The sequence below is a fragment of the Crinia signifera genome, chromosome 1 (genome assembly GCF_055691185.1).
Source record: "Crinia signifera chromosome 1, ASM5569118v1, whole genome shotgun sequence".
In the NCBI taxonomy this organism is placed as follows: Eukaryota; Metazoa; Chordata; class Amphibia; order Anura; family Myobatrachidae; genus Crinia; species Crinia signifera.
In genome coordinates, this window is record NC_139217.1 from 187,587,329 (window position 1) to 187,611,474 (window position 24,146).

At 45.4% G+C, this 24,146-nt stretch overlaps 1 protein-coding gene across 2 annotated transcripts in view; it reads right to left on the reverse strand.

Moving 5' to 3' along the window:
• Window positions 1-24,146, reverse strand: part of MTTP (microsomal triglyceride transfer protein) — a 147,305-nt gene that overhangs the window by 33,248 nt on the left and 89,911 nt on the right. For both annotated transcript variants that reach the window (XM_083179042.1, XM_083179044.1), the window contains exons 4-8: window positions 19,543-19,650; window positions 17,688-17,804; window positions 16,716-16,855; window positions 14,080-14,233; window positions 12,206-12,363 (exon numbers count right to left, since the gene is read on the reverse strand). In XM_083179042.1, the coding sequence (XP_083035168.1) occupies window positions 12,206-12,363; window positions 14,080-14,233; window positions 16,716-16,855; window positions 17,688-17,804; window positions 19,543-19,650 (677 nt within the window). The remainder of the gene's footprint in view (window positions 1-12,205; window positions 12,364-14,079; window positions 14,234-16,715; window positions 16,856-17,687; window positions 17,805-19,542; window positions 19,651-24,146) is intronic.

Consider the following 24,146-nt stretch of genomic DNA (forward strand, 5'->3'; position numbering starts at 1 on the left):
AACCTGGGGACCTGACAATTGTGTCTGGATGCCATTAAGTCTATCTCTGTGAGCCCCCAAGAGTCACTATTTCCTGAAAGACTTCTTTGTAAATTCCACTCTCCTTACAGCAGATCTGCCCTGTTGAGGACGCCCGCTTCCACATTCCGGATCCCAGGGATGAACACCACTGACAGAGTAGGCATGTTCACCTCTTCCCACTGAAATATCCGCGAGACTTCCTGCATAGCCATCCTGCTGCGAGTACCGCCCTGATGGTTTAAGTAAGCCACAGCTGTGGCATTGTCTGACTGTATTTGGTAGATTGGATTTTTCTTTGGACCACAGACCTTGCAATCTGATCAACGAGCTTCTTGTCTCCTGAGACAGCAAAAGCGTTTCCTGTTTCACGGTTTTCGGGTTCCCTGACCAACAGGCCAGAATGTTCCACGGAAAGGGCCTTGAGTGAAACCTCGCCTACTGGAGAGTCTCGAAAGTTTCTACCATTTTTTACAACAGTTTTAAACTCTGCCAAATTGTTGGATTCGGCGATTGGAGAATCAACCGCACCAACCAGTGAATGTCTATTGCCTTACTCTGTAAGGAACACACAATGAAGATGTTTGTCCAAGATCACATCCAACCACTGAAGTTTCTTAGTGGGTGTTAGAGGAGACTTCAGAATATTCAACATCCACCCCTGATCTCTGAGAAACTGTGTTGCCATCGTCAGATGTTCCTGCAATTTTTCCTAATGATTCGGCCTTGAACCAAGAGGTCATCCAAGTAAGGAATAATCACAATCCCTTTAGTCTGAGAGCTGCTGCCATGACAGTCATCACTTTTGTGAAAACTCTTGGAGTTGTGGCTAACCCGAAAGGTAGAGCTTGGAACTGCAGATGAGTTTCTCCTATTGCGAAACGCAGTAAAGATTGATGTTCACTGTCTATAGGCACATGTAAATAAGCGTCCTGGATGTCCACTGACTCTAGACACTCTCCAGGTTCTATGCTTAAGAGCACCGACCTCAGAGAATCCATCCTAAAGTGGTCCACCCTCAGATTTTGGTTTAAAGACTTCAGATTTAGAATGGGTCTGAAGGAACCATCTGGTTTGGGGACTAAGAAAAGAATAGAATAGAATCCCTTCTTTCTTTCCTCCTGAGACACCGGGTTCACCACACCCTTCTTGAGAAGCGACAAGCCACCCCCAAGAGGGTTTTTCGCCGTAGGGGTGCAGGAAGAAAACTCTTTGCGGGAACACCTCAGCTGATTCCATCTATCCCGAAAACTGCCGGAGGTGATGCCCCACTGACTCTAAAACGGAGAGTATCCTCCCCGTCATGCTGAGGACTTATCCTCAGATTTAGAAGGGTGTTTCTTTGCAAAGGTCCCAAAATGTTATCGTGGAGCCTTTCCTATGCTAGATGGAAACTTTCCTCTACCTGTTTGTCCTCTATTGGACGCACACCCTCTAAAGGAGGAGCGAAAGGACTGGCTAAAAGCTCCAACCTAGACACTGGATGCTTAGACATGGCGGGAAGAAAATAGCTCTTTCCCCCCTGTGGCCTGTATAATAGTGGAATAGAGTTCCGCTCCAAAAATAATTTCTCCCTAAAAAGCAAGAGCCTTTAGAGACTTCTTGGATTCACTGTGAGCTACCCAAGCTTTAAGCCCGAGAGCTCTCCTGGCTGTCACGGAGATAGCTGGCACCCTCTGACACCATCTTGGCGCCTTCTTCCCCAGCTACACAAACATACTCCGCAGCTCACTTTAACATTTCAGCAAAGCAAAAGCTACTGTGTCAGACTGAAGCTGAGTACACCAGGCATAGGCCCACTTTATCATGGCCTTAGAAACCCAAGCAGATGCCTTAATAGGGCGTAAGGTAAAACCTACCCCTTCACAGCAGTAAGACAGCCTTTTATCTTTTTGTCTACGGGGTCCTTAAAAGCAGTACCCCCTTGTACGGGTAAAGCCGTGAATAGACAACCTGGCCACAGTCTCCACCAATTATACATGCTCCTCTGGCACGGGATACATGATTGCAACCTTTAGGGCATGAGAAGCCTGATATCAGGTGTCTTCCACGCTTCCCCAAGTAAAGCTATCATGCCCTCATCCGAGGGGAAGGTAAACCCTGCGCAGTCTCTAAAATACTCTGCGCTGGCACCTTTATCCTCATCTGAGAGATTGAAAGTCTGCTTAACTGCTAGAATCTAATCCTCAATGACAGGGACAGGAGATTTTCTAACCTTAAATTGTCATCAGGACACACACCTCATCATCAGAATCTGAAATCAGCAGGGGAGGTGTAGATAAGAGGTGCCTGTGGGAAAATGACCTCAGCAGCCTTGCACACTGCTGCATGAATGCTGTAATTTTATGGACACTCCGAGTAGTGTCCTGCATACCCTGCAGTAAAGCAGGGACCCCCTGAGATGGAGTATTAGAGCCCACAGAAGGTTGAGAAATTTTAGTAAGTCATCTCTCTGCCTATTCAAAGCCTGTGCTAAGGCAATCATAGACCTACCCAGGGCAGCTGCCCACGCAGGTACAGGCTGATCAGACCACTGGGCTTGAGCCCCACTGGGCACAGACTCACATGAGGGGCATAAATCCCCCTGATCCATTTGTTCAACTGTTAATTAACACTACAAAAGCTGCAGATAATGAACATGGCAGACATCCCCTCCCCATGAGCAGCAGCATAACACCTTTCCGTCATGATTAGACAGTGCACAATATCAGGCATCTGCACAGAATAATGTAACAATGTACTTATCTGTCTGCACTGCTGCAATGGATCCTCAGCGATCACCAGGGAAGGCACTGCCCTGGAGAGACTGTCACTCAGTTCTGCAGTGTAATCCATACTTCAGCTCCGCAGTGTAGAGAGAAAAAGGCGCCAGAACAGAGTGTAGGAAGAGACCCAGTCTCTGTTTCAGCGAGGAGGGAAGCCTGTTGGCGCCTTTCCTCCATCTGCCGCTCCTACTAATGCTGGGTACACACCAGGACGACTAGGGCCCGATTCTGGCAATTTAGATCCAATTCCGACCGGTTGTATGCAGATTGTATGTACTATCGTGTGTTTTTGCCATTTATTTGATCCGATTCCGATCCAATGCGCGTACCCGCCACTCGTTTGGTCGCATCTTTGGTCCTACGTGCTGCAGGTAGGATCCGGCAATCCCAGGCCGACCGACCGTCAATCGTATGCAGATCGTGAGTGTTTTTTGCCGCCTCCGTCGTGCGTCCGTCGGTGCGTCCGTCGTTTGATCCAGCCTATTTGAGTGGCATTTCCTACACACTCCCCCGGCGCCATGTTTTTCCACATAGCAAACAGCGCTGGCGCAGCAGTTGGACTCTCCTTCTTGTCTCAGCTCCCAGAACAACAACCTGGTATGTTTGCACTCCCAATGCTCTCCTATGCATGCCCACTGTTGCCACCAATGTATATAGTGTGTATAGAGCACTGGTTTGTCAACCGTGCACCCGACCATGTCACTGTTTTTTTTGGGTGGGCCCCGTGTGTGTGTATACATATAACCAATGTCCACCATTGCAGTATTCCATGCACTCCTCTCTGCTAGGCCCCATTCACCTGTGTGTGTGTGTGTTTGTGTATATATAGACATATATACATACATAAACCATTGTCCACCATTGCAGTATTCCATGCACTCCTCTCTGCTAGGCCCCATTCACCTGTGTTTGTGTGTTTGTGTATATATAGATATATATATACATAAACCATTGTCCACCATTGCAGTATTCCATGCACTCCTCTCTGCTAGGCCCCATTCACCTGTGTTTGTGTGTTTGTGTATATATAGATATATATACATAAACCATTGTCCACCATTGCAGTATTCCATGCACTCCTCTCTGCTAGGCCCCATTCACCTGTGTGTGTGTGTGTGTGTTTGTGTATATATAGATATATATATATATATATATATACATAAACCATTGTCCACCATTGCAGTATTCCATGCACTCCTCTCTGCTAGGCCCCATTCACCTGTGTTTGTGTGTTTGTGTATATATAGATATATATACATAAACCATTGTCCACCATTGCAGTATTCCATGCACTCCTCTCTGCTAGGCCCCATTCACCTGTGTTTGTGTGTTTGTGTATATATAGATATATATACATAAACCATTGTCCACCATTGCAGTATTCCATGCACTCCTCTCTGCTAGGCCCCATTCACCTGTGTTTGTGTGTTTTGTATATATAGATATATATACATAAACCATTGTCCACCATTGCAGTATTCCATGCACTCCTCTCTGCTAGGCCCCATTCACCTGTGTGTGTGAATAGCAATCTGCACAATAAAATGTATAGTGGTTTTCATAAAAGTTTATTAACATTTTAAATACTTAAAACATAAGAACTAGGTAAACTGGTAACTATAACTATAAAAATTTAAATATGAAACAAAACATGGGTATAACTATAACAACTAAAATGGTTTTATCTTTTTACAGTCCCAATGTCCAACGCAAAGGAACAAGAGTTTCTTGAAGGGTTTATTGAAAAATATCGTGCACACGAATGCCTGTGGCGAACAAAATCCAAGGAGTATTCAAACAAAATGAAAAGAAACCAAGCCTTGGAGGAGTTGGCACGCTACAGTCTTCCATTTCACCCAGAGGCCAATGTTGAATGGGTGAGGAAACGCATCCAGAATCTGCGAACGGTGTTCTTAAAGGAACACAAGAAGGTGGAGGCTGCAAAGAAGTCTGGTGCTGGAGTCGACGAGATGTATCAAACATCGCTCTGGTACTATGACCGGTTGACATTCACCCTCAGCCAGGAGTCGATGAGGACAGGAGTAGTCCTTATGGTAGAACATGAAAACCAAGAAGTCACGGCGCAGGAGGAGGAGGAGAATTCGCAGTCTGCATCGGTGAGTCTATTTTTTTGGCTATCTAATTGATTCCTCCTGCCAATCCACAGCGCCCTCCCCATTAAAGTAGGCCATGTACTCTTCCCTCACCTGTTTGGCTCGTGCACTCCCTGTGTAGTGTTGTGTTGGGGTTTGCAAGGAGGATATCTGCACTACCTCCTCTGGCAGTTCTTGGTCTTCTTGGAGTGCTGTGCCTGTAGCCCTTTGCTGTGTGGCTTTTCTGTGGAGCAAATTGTGCAGGACACAGCACGCCGTGACAACCCAGTCAATTTTGTCCACCCTCAGGTTAATGGCAGTGTGGAAAATGCGAAACCGGTTAGCCAGGATGCCAAAAGCATTTTCCACAACACGCCGTGCCCTGGATAGCCTGTAGTTAAAGATCCTTTTGTCATGGTTCTGGCCCCTTTGCGCATATGGCTTCATGACATGCTCGTGCAGGCCAAAAGCCTCGTCAGCCACAAAAACAAAGTTAAGCCCCTGTTTAGTTTCCTGGACAGACGGCAAGTGAAGGGTGTTCGCTATGAGCCTTTCGTAGAACTTTGTGTCCTTGAAAGTGCCACCATCCGATGCACGGCCATTCCTTCCTACATCCAGGAAGATAAACTCATAGTTGGCATTAACAACAGCCATTAGTACAATGCTAAAATAGCCCTTGTAATTAAAATAGTAGGACCCACTATTGATAGGCTGGGCTATGCGGACATGTTTGCCATCAATGGCTCCACCGCAATTTGGAAAGTTCCATCGCTGTTCAAACTCCTCTGCGATGACTTTCCATTCATTCACGCTGGTAGGGAACTGAAATTAGAAGTAAATAGAATTGATTAGTAAACATGTTCAATTTCTTTACAGCTTGGTGACTACCCACCTGCAACCCCAGACCTATCTGTACTATCCGATAATGCATGCACATCAAGCGAAGTTCCTACTCCGGCACGCACTCCGCCACCCACCCTGGAACCCACTCCACCACTCCCCCGTGCCAAAAAAATGCGTGGCAAAGGAAAAAAAGGAGAAGCATCAGCACATGAAGAATTTATGATGCGGGCACATCAAGTCCTGCAAAGAAACCCGGACAAACATGACAACTACTTCACTTATGTGGCAGAGTGTGTTCGCAACATGGCTCCGGATCAGCAACTTACTTTTCAAAAGTTATGCATGGAGTTGGTGTATAATGGCAGTTTAGGGTATCTCAACAGTGGCACTAAAATAGTTGGCATGGGTAGTGCACCAGACACACCACTGTCATTAGAATCACCAGTGCCTACTCCGCCTGCCACCGTAGCAGGCCAGTCGAGCACAATTCCAACACATACCCAGTCAACACCTACACAGCCTTCTCAACCCCCCCAGTACCGTCAATTCTACAGTTCTTTACTGATAGAAGATCCAGAGTCTGCTGTTTTTGAGGATCTGTCTTAAAAAATAGGCTATTTTATCATTTACCATCGACATGGTCTCAGCTGCAGGTATGTGATGGCCACTGCTCACATGGCGTATGGCGCACATCAATGGTGCCGGGACCATTGCATCTGCGCCATGCGCCATGTGGGCCGCAGCCTTTACATATCTGCAGCAGACATCCTCTGCCACACAAGGGCCACAGTGTGTTTTTTTGTTTTTTTATATGCTGCTACCTGTACCTGCATTACCAGAGGGAGAACAGGATTCTCCTCAATCTGGATAGCAAACTCCATTTATTGCACTTTTGTCTTTACCAATAGTATGGGGTACTGTGCCGAAGACATGGTCTCAGCTGCAGGTATGTGATGGCCACTGCTCACATGGTGTATGGCGCACATCAATGGGGCGGGGGCCATTGCATCTGCGCCATGCGCCATGTGGGCCGCAGCCTTTACATATCTGCAGCAGACATCCTCTGCCACACAGTACCTTATCCCTACTGTTGTAAGTGCCTGTTCCAGAAGTTACCAGAGTGTGTTTTTTGTTTTTTTATATGCTGCTACCTGTACCTGCATTACCAGAGGGAGAACAGGATTCTCCTCAATCTGGATAGCAAACTCCATTTATTGCCCTTTTGTCTTTGCCAATAGTATGGGGTACTGTGCGGCAGACATGGTCTCAGCTGCAGGTATGTGATGGCCACTGCTCACATGTCGTACGGCGCACATCAATGGGGCCGGGACCATTGCATCTGCGCCATGCGCCATGTGGGCCGCAGCCTTTACTTATCTGCGGCAGACATCCTCTGCCACACAGTAGCCCGTACTTATTGGGAAAGTTTAAACTGGGTCATACATACTTAAATCTTTATATATAGTGTGTTTTTTTGTACAATATCTTTTATATGGTATTATAATATATTTGTGTTGACACAATAAATCTATTTACTATTTTACTATTTACACATGTTTTACATATGAAAGGCCTAAAAAACCTGTTTCTGTCCTAGGCCTAAATTATAAATAAAAATATTTTGTTTGCACAATAAAGTGTACGGTGTATATTTCATCCTTACCTTGCAATACTGGTACTGCAGCACCTTCACAATGGCTTTGCAGGTCTCCGGGATGATGAGGCCCAAAGCTTGCGGGGAGATGAGGGATCCAAACTTTAGGTCAGCAAGAGACCGTCCTGTCGCCAGAAACCTCAGGGTCACCACCAGCCGTTCCTCAGCAGGGATAGCCATGCGATACTTGGTATCCTGCTTCTCAATGTGGGGAGTCACCAGACGCAGCAATTCCTGGAATGTGGCATCATCCATCCTCAAGAAGTTACGAAAATCGTCTGGGTTATTCTCCCTGATGTCCCTGAGCAGTGGCATGTGCGAACTAGTCTGACGCTGAAGTAGCCACTGCTTTGTCCAGCATGATCTTTCTCTCCTGCGCTGGGCTCTCTGACGCCTGAGCTTCAAAACTGCATAATAGAGCAGGTACTGCTGCTGGTGACTACCCATCACTGCATTCTCCATAGTGCAGGGTTAAAAGACACTTTGTAATGGCAGGCAAAACAAAGTAATGTGTAAATAGCTATGTCCAGCGTTCAGCAGGTATAAACCAAGCCTCACTAGTAACAAAGCAGAAATACACTGGTTTAAAATGGCTGCTGCTATTCCTATCCCCCTCTGCTAGTCCTCCCTCTCTGCTAGTCCAGCCCCTTCATTCAAATTTCAAAGGCCAATCTGACGACGGTCGCATGTGTTCTTGCAAAAAAACAAAAACCAGCGATCCGACCGTCTTAACGACCATCGCGGGCGCATCGGGATCGGATCTGGATCGTTCCGCCAAAAAACCACAATTTTTGCTAATCGTTTGCTGGGGACTGCCTGGGAGCTCCCGGGAAGTCCAAGGGAAATCGTTCCATGGTCGTCTATCGGTCGTATACGATGGTGGTCGTCCTGGTGTGTACCCTACATAAGTGTCTCTCCCCACCTCCAGTGTCTCCCCACTTGGAGGTGTCCAGCTACTCTGGATTTCAGCCTAAAAGCCCCTGAAAATGGTGGGCACCATAGAGGGGGTCCATCCCCCCCCCTAAGCAGGGAGCCAGTTCAGGACACCCCCGGGGCCCAGGAAACCTCTCTGTAACGGAGGTTGAAGCACTGTGCAGAAGACGCTGGTGCGACTCTCTGCACACAGAGAGCTGACAGGACGCGCTTCTGTCAGCCTCTGCTGCGCTCTCAGTGTGTATAAACTTCCTGTGGAAGTAACACACTGGAAGCCTGCATTAACTAGTGAATGTTAATAAAATAAAAAACACCTAGCTACACAAAATGGCTGCAGTCAGTAGCCAGTCAGCCCAGCACCCACTCCAGTGGGCACCTAAAACAAACTGGGGAATGTTGGGATGCAGAAGGGAGGAGCCTGCTTCTCAAAGAAGTCAGCATAGGTGCCTTGCTCCTGCGGACCCTCCTACATCCCAAGGTTGAGCTGTGTCACCAGGATGGATGAAAGAGAAAAAACATTTACTAGTTTGTATGTTCATTTGCCAAAGCTAGAGTGGCAAGAGCGATATTTGTTTTTGAAACTATTACATAATCTTCTGAATCTGTCTCCTACTTCCTGATAGAATACAAATGACTATAAACCACATGCTCAGGTTATGTTGCATGTCACTTTTGACTCCATACACTTGTAAAGGTTAAACAGGAGAGGCAAGCATAGGCTGAGTACAGTAACATACCTCCCAACTTTTGAAGTTGGGAGGTCGGGACGTTCGCGTGGCGAAGCCGCGCGCGCTCCTGAAAAAGGGGCGCGGCCTCAAGAAATGGGGGCGTGGCCTCGCGGGGTGACGCAAACTCCGGCCACGCCCCCGTTTTTGCCGCTCGTCGGCGCTGAATAGACGCTGTGCGCATGCGCACAGCGTCTATTCTTGGCAAGCTGGGGGGGCTCCCAACTGTCCCCCCCACCGCGGGACAATGGCGTCCCTGGGCGGGACGCGGGAACGTCCCCGAATATCGGGACGTTCCCGCGAAAAGCGTGACAGTTGGGAGGTATGCAGTAAGGATGTGGCCATATCATTATGATTGAGATGAACCTGGACGCATACATATACAAAGGTGTAGAGTATTTTAATGGTGCTGCTTTTTATTAGTACTGATACCTTCGATCAGGGGGTGTACAATTTGTTAAGTGCCTCCCTCCAGCTAAAATAATTACAAACCTCTGCTGAGAGGTGCAAAGTGGGGGAGGGTAGGTACTCTTTATACAGGCTCAGACTTGTTGGATGGTCCCTGTAACAACAAAGGTCGGCACAAGCAAAAAGGTCAACATAGTAAAAAGGTCGACATGAGTTTTTCATGATAAAAAAAAAAAAAAAACACTTTACAATTCCAGTTTTTATTGAGTTTGTATAGATGTATATAATAGTGTGCCCGAAGTGAGGGGATGCAGTAAACTATTATGGTATCCATGTCACCATGGACACCATAAAAAAAAGAAAGAAAAACTCACGTCGACTTTTTCCCATATTGACCTTTTCTCTTTGACCATGTTAACCTAATGCATGTCGATTTTAATGGGTCGACCTTCTACCAGTCAACCAATAGTGGTTGACCTATGACTGTCAACCTAATGAACCAAACCCCATTTTAATCCAGCGGAAAATCAGGAATACAGTTGTACAGGGGTGTTTTAGGAGAGGCGGAGGCTCGTGTGTAGCCTCCTCCATCCAGGCACTCTCCTCTCTGCCAACAACAGAACTGGACTTAGGGCCTGTGTGCACCGCACACACTGCACTCATTATAGATATATGTCACAGCACTTGTATCTATTAGACCAATCCTGAAGATGGTGAATAATAGGGTTTCAGTTACTACGGAACCTATTTAGTAGTAAATATTTGCAACTCGTTTCCCGAAAACACCTATTTGTGAGTAACCGTAAATATTTAGTTTCGCTTTCCATTCCTGCTGGCAGCAGCAACCCCATGGGTTTCTAAAAGATATGCGATGCTGACAGATTTACCAAGCTCTGCACAGATTGGCCCTGCAGCTATCTCCATCTGGGCTGCCACTAGAAATGGTGGGGCCCAGGAATGCCAAAATAGACCCCCACCCAAAAAAAATTAAATAAATAATCCATCAAACACACCACCACATAAATCCCTCACCCCCAGCCTCCGCATGAATGGTTATTATTATTATCATTATTATTATTATTATTATATCCCAGGGTGACAAGCTGCCACTAACAGAATGCAACTTCTACATCTTGGTGCGCAGCCAGCTCTGATCTGAATAAACACGACTCCTCTCAGTCTCTCCTCCATGTGCGCACATTACATGCTAGGGCATTGCAGAGGGAGGGATGCTACAGTACGTGGCTCATGCTGTCAGCCACGGGCAGTGGGTGGGTGATTCACAGCAGGCGCCAGGAGACTGTTTGAGCCTTTTGTCTCCCGGAGCTTGCACTCCGCAGGAGCCAATCTCCCTACCCCAGGCTGCACTGATAGCTGCTGAGGGTCAGGCAGGTGCCGGAGGGATACTGGTGGGTGGAATGAGTGGCCCAGGCTCTTCCCTCTCTGGCAGAATGGCCAGGCTCGGGACATATGTGCCCACAGTACCCCCCACCGATGGCGGCCCTGATCTCCATGTAATTAGCTCACTTGTGATTCTGTGCGGAGACCTGCAAAACATACACTGTTGGTAGCTCTCGAGGACTAGGGTTGGCTACCCCAGGTCTACACTTTCCAAACTCAGCAGAACTGCACAGGAGTCCTGGCACCATGGTAAGAACATTGAAGGGTTGGGCGCTTTTCGGAGCTCCTGTCCATGTGGAGGGCGGTAGTGAGCAGCAGAAGCAGCAACAGAGCTCCCACCGGCGCCAAGGAGAGCAGGAAGAAAGCAGCTGGGACTGGAGCAGGTGAGTGAGCCATACCCCTGCCCCTGGATAGCGTCCCCACTCCACTGACCCCCCTGGAGCCCATCTGGAGCATCTCTAACCGACCCACCCCCCTCACTTCCTCACTCTCTCTACCCCCCAACAAGTGAAGCTGCGGCATCTCCAAAGTGGCAGCGACCACATCAACACATCCCCCCCCTCCCGCGCCTAGCCCTGTAAGTATAAATTGATACAATCCGCCATCTGTAATGCAATTCTGAGCACTAATATAACTATAACTATAATAAGCATGAACATTATTGATAAATAATGTTGGCTGGCTGTTTATCACTCTCCTAATCCTTCTAACCTAATCCTTCTAAAATATAGTGGATTACTGTCCAACTGCCTGGAATGATGCCATACCTGCTACTCACAGTATGCAGTCAGTGAATAGACAGTCACTAGGTTGACAACTAATGGTTGACAGTGACTAGGTCGACAACTAAAAAGGGTCGACACATGCTTATGGTCAGCATAGGCAGCATAGGCAAGGTTGACAGTCATACGGTCGACATTCGATTATCGTGATTTTTTTTTTTTAAAGGGTGTTTTTTCATACTTTACTATCCAAGTGGGCATAAAATAGGAATATAATAGTGAGCCGAACGCAGATAGGCACTGTGCCCGAAGCATGGCAACCGAATTGGTACACATATACAGTGTTCATGACATACAATTACATAGACACCAGATGAATCATGAAAAATTAATGTCGACCTTTTGGGTCATAAGCTTGGGTTGATTTTTTGGCAGTGTCAACCCTTTGGTATGTCAAACAAGTCATCGTCGACCATTAGTGACTGTCGTCCTAGACATTGTCTATCATCTATACTGTAACCCTACTCACAGGCTATTACATGAGCTTCTTACAGAAGAAACAGAAATTAATATTTTTATACTTTATTTGAACAATGTTGCATAATTTTATTTTAAAAAGTAATACAGTAATAGTAATACTCACAGCACATCCTCTTTTTCCGTCTTGAGAAGCGTTACAATATCTGACTTCCTAGCTCTGCGGAGGCTCTGGATCAGGGAAAGAAAGCTATGGGCTGCACTGACTTTTGAAAGATTTTCAGGCTTCAGGTTCTTACGAATGGTCTTCCATTGCTGCAAAAGCTGAATAATAAAGAAGAAAACATTTTTGGATAATAAATATTACTTACCTCACAAAGGGCCAGATGCACTAAGCTTGAAAAGTAATTCAATGGAGAGTGATAAACACCAACCTATCAGCTCCTGACATTTTTCAAACATGGCAGGTACGAGCTGATTGGCTGGCTGTTTTTCACTCTCCATGTTATCACTTTTCAAGCTTAGTGCATCTGGCCCAGGTGCTGTATTATAAATACACACTTAAGGCTCCCATACACTAGGCAATTTGGGCACGATTTCATCCGATTCGCAGGAATCGGGCTGTGAAATTGGCCCAAATCGTACATGTAGATATCCCATCCGACCCGATGCGCTGTCCTGTCCGCATCGGAGTCGGGAGGTCGGACGGGCTGCAGATAAGATTTTCTAAATCTTATCTGCAGCCCGGAGCCATGCGGGCGGTTAATGGCAGCGGGCGGGGGATGCCGGGCATAGGAGGAAGCTGCTGCCATCAGGTACTGGGAATGCATGCCGGGTGGAGGGTGCAACGGGGGCTGTGCAGGTAGCAGCTGCCTTCAGCGGAGCAGTGGGCTGTGCAGGGAACCGAGCAGGAGAGGACGCTGGCAGGGCGGGAGCAGAGCACTTTAAAAAAAAAAGCCCATACAAAGAATAGGAAGCCGTCGAGAGGGGTCTCAGCCAATCAGTGGCTGCCCATTCATTTGTATGGGCTTTTTTTTTTTTTTTTTTTAATGCTCTCCTCCCACCCTGCCTGGCAGCCGGGCAGCGTCTTCTCCTGCCAGGCTCCCTGCACAGCCCCCATTGCCCCCTCCACCCGGCTTGCGTTCCCAGTACCCGGTGCTGTGGTCCCCTTGGCGAGTTTCCCTGCCAACTACATGCCCGGCTCTCCAGCCCCCCGCCCAGCCAGTCTCACGGCTCCCTCCGCCTGCAGCTCCCCGGGACTACATGTGATAAATTGAGTGCCACATCAAGTGCCAAATCGTGTTTGACACCCCCGGGGAGCTGTCAGTATGATTAGGACTGACTTGTCCTTTGAACAAGTCCACCTAATGTATGGGGGCCTTTAAGGGACATACACACATAGTGATTTCAGCCTAATTTCTAAGCGATCTGACTAGATCACTTATAAATGGAGCACGGTACGCTCCATGTGTATGCCACCTAGCAACGGCGATGCGTGGCCCCGCGCGTTGCCATCGCCCACAGGGAAAGACAGTACATGTGCTGTCATTGCTGCTAAGATCGCTGTGTTTTGCCTATTAGCATAGATAAAACGCTGCTCCTTACAGATCCCTCAGCACGCATCGCGGGTGCATTGTGGGTGTGCAAAGATGTGTGCTCCCTATCGCCCCATGTGTACAGGGCTTTAGGAATCAATCCTATTCCCCGCTGAGGGTATGAAGCCCCACTGCAGTGGCATTTAAACTACAGCAATGGCACCCGAACTCACACACCTTGCAGCCCCATTTAACAGTAGTGCTTGGCTTGTAAGCTGGCAATAGCGTAGTGCATGCGAAGGACCACACTTACACGCACCTAAGGGTCATTGTGGGGGTTAGGATTGACCCCACAAAGCTAATGGTGTCAAATGCTAAATGTCTCTCTAAATTTAATATTATAGCCATATTCTAATTAGTATAAACAAAGCCTCTAATAATTTTTTTTTTTTCATTCATGCACATTTGGTATAGTGACACTGGTGTGAACATTACAAACACGCACCGTAGGACAGCTTTTGCACTCCTTATTCTTTTGCTGATCAGCCACTATGGGAATAGCTGCATACTTCGGATCCACTGCCTTTATTACACTGACCATCTGCTTTCCAGCGATTTCCCTGGGTCCAGCTTCAATGGATTGTAGCACCAGTTTTTGTCTATATAAGTTATAATCCATTATTTAAAATAGTTGAGATAGGTATTTAATTGATGGCACTATAACATATTTGTTATATAGAGATGATTGTTCATATTATCATCTATATATATATATATATATATATATATATATATATATATATATATATATATATATATATATATATATGCCTAGTGTCCATGAGTCTCTGAAACACTGCCATCTGCTGGCAGAGAGTGAAACTACATCTCTTTCTCACACATGCAGAAACACAGAAGGTAGACTAGCTTTCGAAGCTTTTGCGTCAAGCTGGCTTACTAGTAAATATGTATTTGGCTTAAACACAGTTTCCCATAGACATGTCTTTAGAGCCCCTACTTTGGTTTTGGTTTTAATTCATCATCGTTTTTTTGGTTTTGCTTTTGACAAACCAGACTCAAGTGTTTTGGGTTGGACCCCCCCAATGTGTGGGATATCGGGACAGTGACAAAAACCCTGACTGTTTGCATGAAAGTCGCGATAAATGAGAGGTATGGAAATGTACAGTTTCAAAGCAAAAATAAGGCATCATTCATCATTCTCAACTCAATTTAATAATGAAATTAGTTTTTATTTCTGGCCTAGTAGCCCAGCTATTAGCACTGCTGCACCATACCACCAAGGTTGTGGGCTTGTTGCCAACCATGTCCCTATAAGTCTGTATGTTTTCTCTATGTTTATATGGGTTTCTTCCGGGTGCACCAATTTCATCCCACAATCCCAAAAACCTACTGGTGAATTGGCTGACAAAAATAAAAATAACCCCAGTGGATATGTATTTTCATGTAGAATAAAGATTGTAAGCTCAGTGGGGTAGTGACTGAGGTTAATGACTAGGGGTGTGGATTATTAGATAGTCATTGCTGCCGGTTTATAGATCTACAGTGTCTAGATAGACAGTCAATAGGTCTACCCAAAAGGCAGTAGGTTGACGGGGTCAAAAGGTAGACACATAAAAAGGTAGACATGACTTTTTCACATATTTTTATATCATCAACAACTGCCGACATTGACCCCCCAATTAGTGTTGTGCTTACCGGTGCCTTGCTACGCTTGGCGCACTATTATATTCTCCCTCTATGCCGACATGGGTGGTATAGCAAGAACAAGTCGGTTTAAAAAATAATTATGAAAAACACCTTTTTCATGTCGACATATTGACCCTGTCAACCTTTTAGGGTAGACCCATTGACTACCTATCTAAACACTGCAGATCTATCAACCAGAACCAATGACTATCTCTGTAAAGCAATGTACGGAACTTGTTTCCTAGCACGGCCACCCCGATTTCCATCGGGGTGGTCGTGTCGGAAAAATCGCGTCGATCGCATCGCATGCGATTTGGTCGCATGCGATGCGATCGAGACGACCAACCCGATTTTTTAATTGAATCAAATGTGAATAGGGTCCCTGGGACCCGATTTTACATTGGATTCAATGTAAAATATTCCCTAGACCCCCAAATTTTAAAACTTAAACCCCACCCCACGATAGCCGCCAACCCGAAGCGTGGCAAGCGCAGCGAGCCCGCGTGGGGCGGTGGTGCGCGTCCTCCGACCCTTTCATTCCCCTACTATCCACGTCGGCGTGGAGTTGAGAATTTATAGTGTGGCGAGCGCAGCGAGCCACCGAGCCGAAGCGTGGCGAGCGGGCGATGGTGCGCGTCCTCCGACCTTTTCATTCCCCTACTATCCACGTCGGCGTGGAGTTGAGAATATATAGTGTGGCGAGCGCAGCGAGCCACCGAGCCGAAGCGTGGCGAGCCCCGCGAGGGGACGCGTATAACTTCACAGGTATACGCGTCCCCTCGCCACACTATATATTCTCAACTCCACGCCGACGTGGATAGTAGGGGAATGAAAAGGTCGGAGGACGCGCACCGCCGCCCCTCGCGGGCTCGTTGCGCTTGCCACGCTTCGGGTTGGCGTATATCGTGGGGTGACGACGGGGCCATATATAATGTGAAATGGGTCATATTGGCCCATTTCACATTTTTCACATTTTTTACTATGTGAGATGGACTTAATCAAGTCCATCTCATCTCACCGACGCGATGCTCCCGATTTCAATGTTAAAAAATAATTTAAAATTGAAGCCTATGGCAAAATCGGGGGCATCACGTCGGTCGCGTCGGGACCAATGTTAATGGTCCCGACCGACGCGATGCCCCCGATTTTTTCTTTGCCAGCAAAATGGACCTGATTTCAAAGGAAATCGGGTCCATCGCGGGGATTGTGTACCTTAACTTAAAGGTACACGATCCCAAAGATTGTGGCCGTGCTAGGAAACAAGTACCCAATGTACAATATGTATGTGCTTTATAAATAACTGTTCGTAGATAAGACATTAATAATAAGCATTTCTGTATTTGTTCTAGTTTTATTATTAATTCGAGCATGCCTGTTTCTTTACTTTTTCTTCTAACGTGAAAACAAGCAAGGAGACACAAGGAGAACACTTACTTGCAAATGATTTTGGCTGCAATGGTCTCATACATATTAAGCATCACCACGTGATTCTCTTCAGCCAACACAGATTTAATCATGTCATCTTCAATAATGTAAATTGTGCTAGATGTTTGCTTGCGTGAAATACCCAGGACCTGTGCAATAAGAATATTAAATAAATGTACAGTATGTTGTAACACAATGTATCTGTTTTATATAAATGACACATACTGTAGGCTAGGTTTTATGCAAAACAAAAAAAAAACACGGGTTGAACACATCAACTCTTTTCTTTTGTTTCTTTCTTCAATAAGGAGCATTGCTTCAGCATTCTCTGTATGGTTGTTCATAACTACTGTTTATTGCTGACTCTTGCTTGTAGTCTGAACCAACCTGCTTTTTTGTGCGGGTGCCGGACAGTTTACCGACGTCGGGATCCCGACACTCAAAACCCTGACACTCGGGGTCCCGACGGCCACCGGCTATTCTCCCTCGAGGGAAAATAGAATAGGTGGTGAGCATAGTGAGCCACAGTGCCCGCAAGGGGCTTTGTTGCGCTTGCACCGCTGTCTGAGTCCGGCCAGTCGGGATCCCTACTGTCGGGATCCTGACTGTGGGAACCCTATACCACACCCTTTTTGAGCATCCATTGCCTGTATCCTGATTCTCCTGATCTGACCACAGCTTGTAAAGTGAGTAATTGACCATTTATTATTTAATCCTTCTGGCATTGGCAAGTCCACTCTATGTACTGACCCTGCTTGCTGGCCACACTCCAGTCTACCACAGTACGGACTCCGGAGCCAGTTCAGAGGGTCATGACCTGAATTCTAGAAATTAGAGAACTCAAATCCCCTTGTGTTCCTTGTGCATTAGACTCCTCACCTCTTTCCTATTTAACACAAATCTTATATGATAGTTTCACAAACCATCGTTAAAGCAGAACTGTAAATGTATATCCATAGATATATATATTGTTTTTAATACCTTGTTAGAATTTGTGAACCCAGCTTTTGAAATCTTGCAGCTGTCAAGATCCTTGGTTTTGGTCACCTGCTTCTGTCGTGTCTGATAGGTCACTTTACAGTTACCCGAAACATCCGCCTGGAAAATAAAATCATCAAGAATAGATTTTTCACACTATAAAGATCTCTGAATACTTCTTGGGCTGTAAACTTTTTATTTTTGATGTGTGCTGGTATATCTTTTTTACTTTATACATGGGATATCCTATCAAATCAGGAAATTTCTAAATGTTTTAGAACCCGGATCTTTGTTCAATTCCCATGTATCTGGGCTCAGACCAAGAATGTTGGCATCTATTTGTACAGATAATATTATAAAGCAATTAGCATCTCCATCATTGCCTGATCATATTGTTGTCCATTTATCATAAAATATGTGTGTTTTTTTTACCCCAAAACACGTTTTCTGCAAATAGTTACGATCACGTGGAAAATGTGTATATGGGGGTAGCCGTTATTAGAGATTCACATTCATGCTGGCAGCCGCACTAACATATTCTTCTATGGGAAATATGATTATGACACTTATCAATCAATTTCAGGAATTCTAACCCCCACAACTACCCATTATAACCTATGGGCTACACATACATGTGCATCCGGCAGAGGGTTCCTCCGCAACCCTTTCATGGAATGGGTCTCCGCGCAGGTGTGGTCAGTGGGACCACCACACATGCGTCCCACTTTCATGCTGAGTACATTGCTGGGATAGGCTCCTTTCGGAACACCCCTGTCCAGGTGAGTATTTTGTAATACATTGCGCCAGTACAATCACAGATCGCAATGCAATCCTGGGTGCTTATATTGCACCCAGATGCAATATATTATAAATGGGCCCCATAGTCTTTTAAGGCATCCTGCTTATTATTGGATTAAGGCTGTTTCAACAATTTGAGATAAATTTCATATGTACAGTATCTATGAACAGGTTAATTATTTTGTGGTGTAGCAAATCTTTTGCTTTCCTTGACAAAAGTATAACACATGGAATAGATATAATTATACACAATGCAAAGAGTGAAAAACCAGGAAAATGCTCCTGGAAAATCAGACGCAAATCGGCCGCTAAATCGCATCGTGGATCGAATCGGCCGCAAATCGGTCGATAAAACGTATGCGATATCGTATGCGATTTACATTAAATCGGGCGCCCAGATAATATACAAGTACCAATCCTGGTGCTATTCAATAGCACTTTTATTTGAATTCCCCCCTGGAGGGTAAGCCTCAAGTGGGGAGAAGTGCCATTGCAACAGTGTGAACAGTGAACATTGAACAAGGTGAATCAGATTTTTCAGTGAAAAAGATTCACTGCAAGGAGTAAAAACAGCCCGATTCGCAAAAAAATCCCTGGTGAATCCGGAGTATTGAATACTGCCCAATTACTTGCGAGAAAACCGTCTCGCCCCAATTTATTCAGCCACAATGAATGCTGATAAACAGGAAAATAAATTTGCTATGATTGTGTGGCATGAGTAATTTCAGTGAAAACGCCCCAAACAAAAACTACCTAAACATACCCTGACATTACTGATACTGTACATGCTGGGCGTGAGAGACTGAGAAAAGCAATAATACAGTACAGTATTTCTAAACAGGTGCTGAAGTTCATGTACAAACCTACACATTTCATACTTTCTTTTCTACCCACTATCGGAACATGATTCTCATATTCCTATGCTATGTTTGCTATACACCCACAGACCTCATGGGCACAGGAAATGATCTGTATTGGAATCTAAGGACTTGGGCCCCCCTAACTGCTGGGCCACAAGCTGCCACTTGTTCTAACTGCCCACATCCTACAAGACAATTACCTCAGTGACAGTACCAGGGCTGAGCTGGATCTGGAACATGCTTGCCAAGCCTCTCTTGATGTTTGCAAGGATCGTGGGTTCATTCTGGTACAGAAACAGTGTTTTAACCTAATGGAAAAAAAAAAACATTTTGTAACCAGGTATATGAACAGATAAACAATACACAGTGGAGAAGTCCATTTCAGTGCATTGGTGACATTAATTGAACTTATATTAGCTCACACAAATTGCTAGTCTCCTAAATATGTTACCCAATATATTTGTGAACATTGTATAACCAAGACACATGCACTATTGCCTGTAGTAAAAACTGATAAAAACTTTCTTTTGAACTGTATAATTCAGGTAATCTTAGTAATAGTAAGTGTGTAATAGTAAGGGGTGTTAATACTAGTGCTATATTTTCTTGCCATTTATTCCTTTGCCAGGTATAAAATACATTGTTTTAAGAAAATTCAAGTATAAATATTTCTACTGCCATGCTTTCATAATGTCTTCATCGTAATAGCCAATGGTTCCAAATGTCAGCAACTTTGTTCAAAATTTCGACATGCAACATGTTCAAACTGTCAACACTGTGCATGTCTACATTGTGAACATGTCACTATTAGGGATAGGCATACCTCCCACCATGACCCTTTCCAGGAGGGACACAATGCTTTGTTCCTACAAGGCTCTCTCCTCCTCCACCGCTCCTTACCTCTCTTCACTGATCTCTATCCACACTCCCTCCCGTCCTCTTCGCTCCGCCGCCGACCGCCGACTGACCTCTCACCTAATCACCTCCTTCCACTTCCGTGTCCAAGATTTCTCTCGCACTGCCCCCCTGCACTGGAACAACCTCCCGCCACCCATCAGGCTTTCTGATTTCCTTACCTCCTTCAAGCGCTCCCTCAAAACCCACTTCTTCTGTTTAGCCTATTCCTCCTCCTCCTAACCTCTTTTGCTCCTCCAATCCTGCCTACCCTACCCCTCCATCCGTTCCTACTTATCCTATTGTTTTTCGTTCGTCCACCCACCTCCTTTTAATCTTTTAACTCTTAAGAGTAGGGCCCTCCTTCCTCACGTACTCACCCTACCTCTTTATCTCACCAGTGCTCCTGCCCGGTTCTTCCCTGCCTCTACTTCATTTTCAATCTCCTCGACAATTTCCACACCTACTTCAGAACTGATGCTAATCTTAGTTCTACCAGCTATACCCCTATTTATGCTGTATTTTATCAACACACCCTGTACATTACCTTGTAATTAGTTTTTTGTTTGCTATGTACGGCGCTGCAGACACTTTGTGGCGCCTTATAAATAAACATACTACTACTACTACTGTTGCAGTTTTCACCCAATCTCTTCCCAACTTTTTCCCATAGGAATCACTGCAGAACATGGGTGGGATGGTGAGACTGTCAAGCCAGAAGCAGGACTGTTTGGGAGGTACAGTGGCGTAACTACTGTAAGGCAGCCCCAGCTGCCGCTTTGGGGAGAAGACCACAGTGGGGTCTGTGTGGGCGCCAGAACCTGCTTGACGCACTGACATGCTGCTGCCTGTCGCTGTCAACTGGCTGAGCACTGGCCGAGTCAGCCGCAGCGCGGGTGCGGCCATGGCAGAGATGACAAATCCCCCCACTGATTCAATTGAGTGTACACAGAGCCGGCTATTGGCTACTCTGTACAGGATGGGGGCATGGATGGGCGTGCTAGGGCGGCCTGGGATGCGTCGGAGCCAAGGGAAGCAGCAGTGTCTGCTTGTCTATCTTCCTCTATCCTGCTTCAGCTTCTCCGTTATGCGTGTGACGTATCATATCACACACTGGGGAAACACTCTGGAGAGGAGTCCGGGGGGGGGGTGCGCCACAATTTTTTTGGCAGGGGGGAGCAAAATTTATAGTTACGCCACTGGGGAGGTACTTTATGCTATAATGTCATATTTATTCAATTTGGCATTGACATAGTATTTAGTAGTTGAAACACTTCTACATAATAAGTATTACAGTATAAAAAATAAAATACATTATAAGAAATGCATCCTAATACCAAAAAGAAAATTTTTATTATGCAGCTGGTCAATCACATACCTTCCAACATGACCATCTCCAGGAGGGACCCAATGCTCTGTTCCTGGACTTCCCTGGTAATGTATGATTGCCATAACCTGTGGTGACACACCTTTCTTATCAATTAACTAGCTCACCACAGGTAATGGCAATCACACATTACCAGGGAAGTCCAGGAACAGAGCATAATGTTCCTCAAAGAATGGGTCATGTTGGGAGGTTTGGCTGAGGTTAGGCATAGACTGTGGCTAGAGTAAGATAATATTGTTGACATTCTCTCCGTCAGCATGCGTAATGGTCACATGTTGAACTTGATGACATGTAAAATTGTCAATGTCCATTTTGAGACGATTCACATTTGTCCCATTTAGCAGCAGTGCAAAGTGGGATAATGCCTCCTTAGCAGTTGACCAGAGTCCAAACCCTCCAAGAAGACCAGGCTTAGGTAAGTATTATCCCCTTTGGTGCCTCTGCAAACTCCACTGCGCAGTTTATACAGTAACTATTGCAACTGTGTCAGTAAAACAGTGTTTTAGGCTGAGTGACACCACATTAAGGGGGAAATTTAATAGGATGAGAGATTCAGAAAGTGAGAGATTTGGTAAGAAATCTCCATTTTTTTTAAAATGGCAATCATTTACACGAAAACCAGTTTTGCAGTGTAAATGATTGCCGCTTTAAAAAAACTGGAGATTTCTCACCAAATCTCTCACTTTCTGATTCTCTCATCCTATTACATTTCACCCTATGTATTGGCACTGTCGGACTGGGGCATTGAGGGCCCACCGGGGGAATGCAGTGGTAGGGGCCCATGAATAAGGGTATGACCAACCTCAAGTGGGGATTTGGCTATTACAGAGTGCATGATCTGGGGCCCTTGATGAATATATATTAATTAAACACTGCATTTAAAAGACTGATTTGCCCAGCTGTTAAAAGAACACACAATGAATGAATGACGTGCCACCAACTATGTAATCTTTGAACTGCAGCTTTATCTTCTGTCATGTTGTCATAAGTTCTATTACACTTAAGGACTTTGTATTCTTACTTCCAGCTTTACTGTAAGAACATTTGCAATGACTTGTGCAATAGTGTCCTGTAGCACTGAGCCTGTGTCAGGAATACAAGAAAACAATAGCAGCACCCTGTAGTGTCCATTATTAGTATTTTTTTTCTAAATGCCTTGGTACACAAAGTTAATTTTGCTATGGCTGGAACTGCACTCACAATCATTATAACAGTCTCTGGATCTTGCAAGAGCGGAAATGGATTTGATTCCTGGTATTCCAAAATAGCATTTATCAAATCATTAAAGTAAAATCAGATCATTACTGGTGAATGCCACAGATAACTAGTGTACTTGTAGATGTAGGAAAGACCAAGTGCGAGATTTAATAGGTGCGATTTTTAAGACAGCTAAAAAAAAAATCACACTATATCGCACATGTGTATCATACTTACCTACTTTTGAAAACTAGTTTCAGGGAGATTATAGTTGATAGTAGAATTTTGCAAAGCGTAGCATTGAGGGGACATGTCATGCTCCACCCAAGGGACGTAGCTAGATCCACATATGGAGAGATTGTGAAAAGAGATTGTGAACGTGGCATCTAGAAGCGTGGGTGTGCACTGCTACATCTGAGAGGGATCTTGTAAAATGACTTATATACAAATGTAGATGAGCCCCAAAGCAGTTAGTAAGAGCTACTGTACTTGCTAAAGTGCTGGGAAATGGTGCTGATGATTCAATGTAAATGTATCTCTCATTCCTCTTTTCCCCAAAAAATGTAACAGTGTAATGTAGGCTAGGTGAAATGAGGGAGATTACTACACTAATGAGGGAGAGAGGGAGATTGCTGTTATTTCAGGGAGTCTCCTGCAGAATGCAGGAGGGTAGGCAGCTATGATGCAATAGGTGCAAATCTTTAGACATAAAGCACTTGCAATTTTTGGATATTTTTTAGTAACAGGAATATGTAATTTGTCATAAAGGTACGCGTTTTAGTAACTGGAATATGTGATTTTTTAGTAATGGAGCATGTGGTTTATTGTAAGATTTAAAAAAAAACACGTTGGGGAGTCCCCCCTTCCTTGAGGGGGGGGGGGGTGGAGTGATGGGGTCCTCCTGTATTTAAGAAACCAGCACCGGGCTCTTGTACCTGTTGAGGTTCCAAAAATATGGGGGGTTAAAAGACTGGAGGTTTCCCATCTATTGGAGCCAGCACTGGGCTCCAACAGCCAGCAGTGTCATGCCACAGCTGGCGGCTGTCACATGAACACCCACCCCGGGCAGGCATTGACATGCCTGTGTTCCCAGGGGTACACCCAGCATATTTATGGGGACTACCATAAAATGCTGGGTGTACCCCTGCCTGACCCCATAATGCTCCTCCTGTAACGAATGGCTTGCTGAAGCTGTTCACCCCAGAGTCTGTGCATGTGCATAGTCACGTATGCATAAACACTGAACATTGGGGAAGGGGCCGAATTCAGAACCGTACGAACGAGCATTCCAGGAGAGTGGTACGGCAAAAAAATAAATTGTATTAT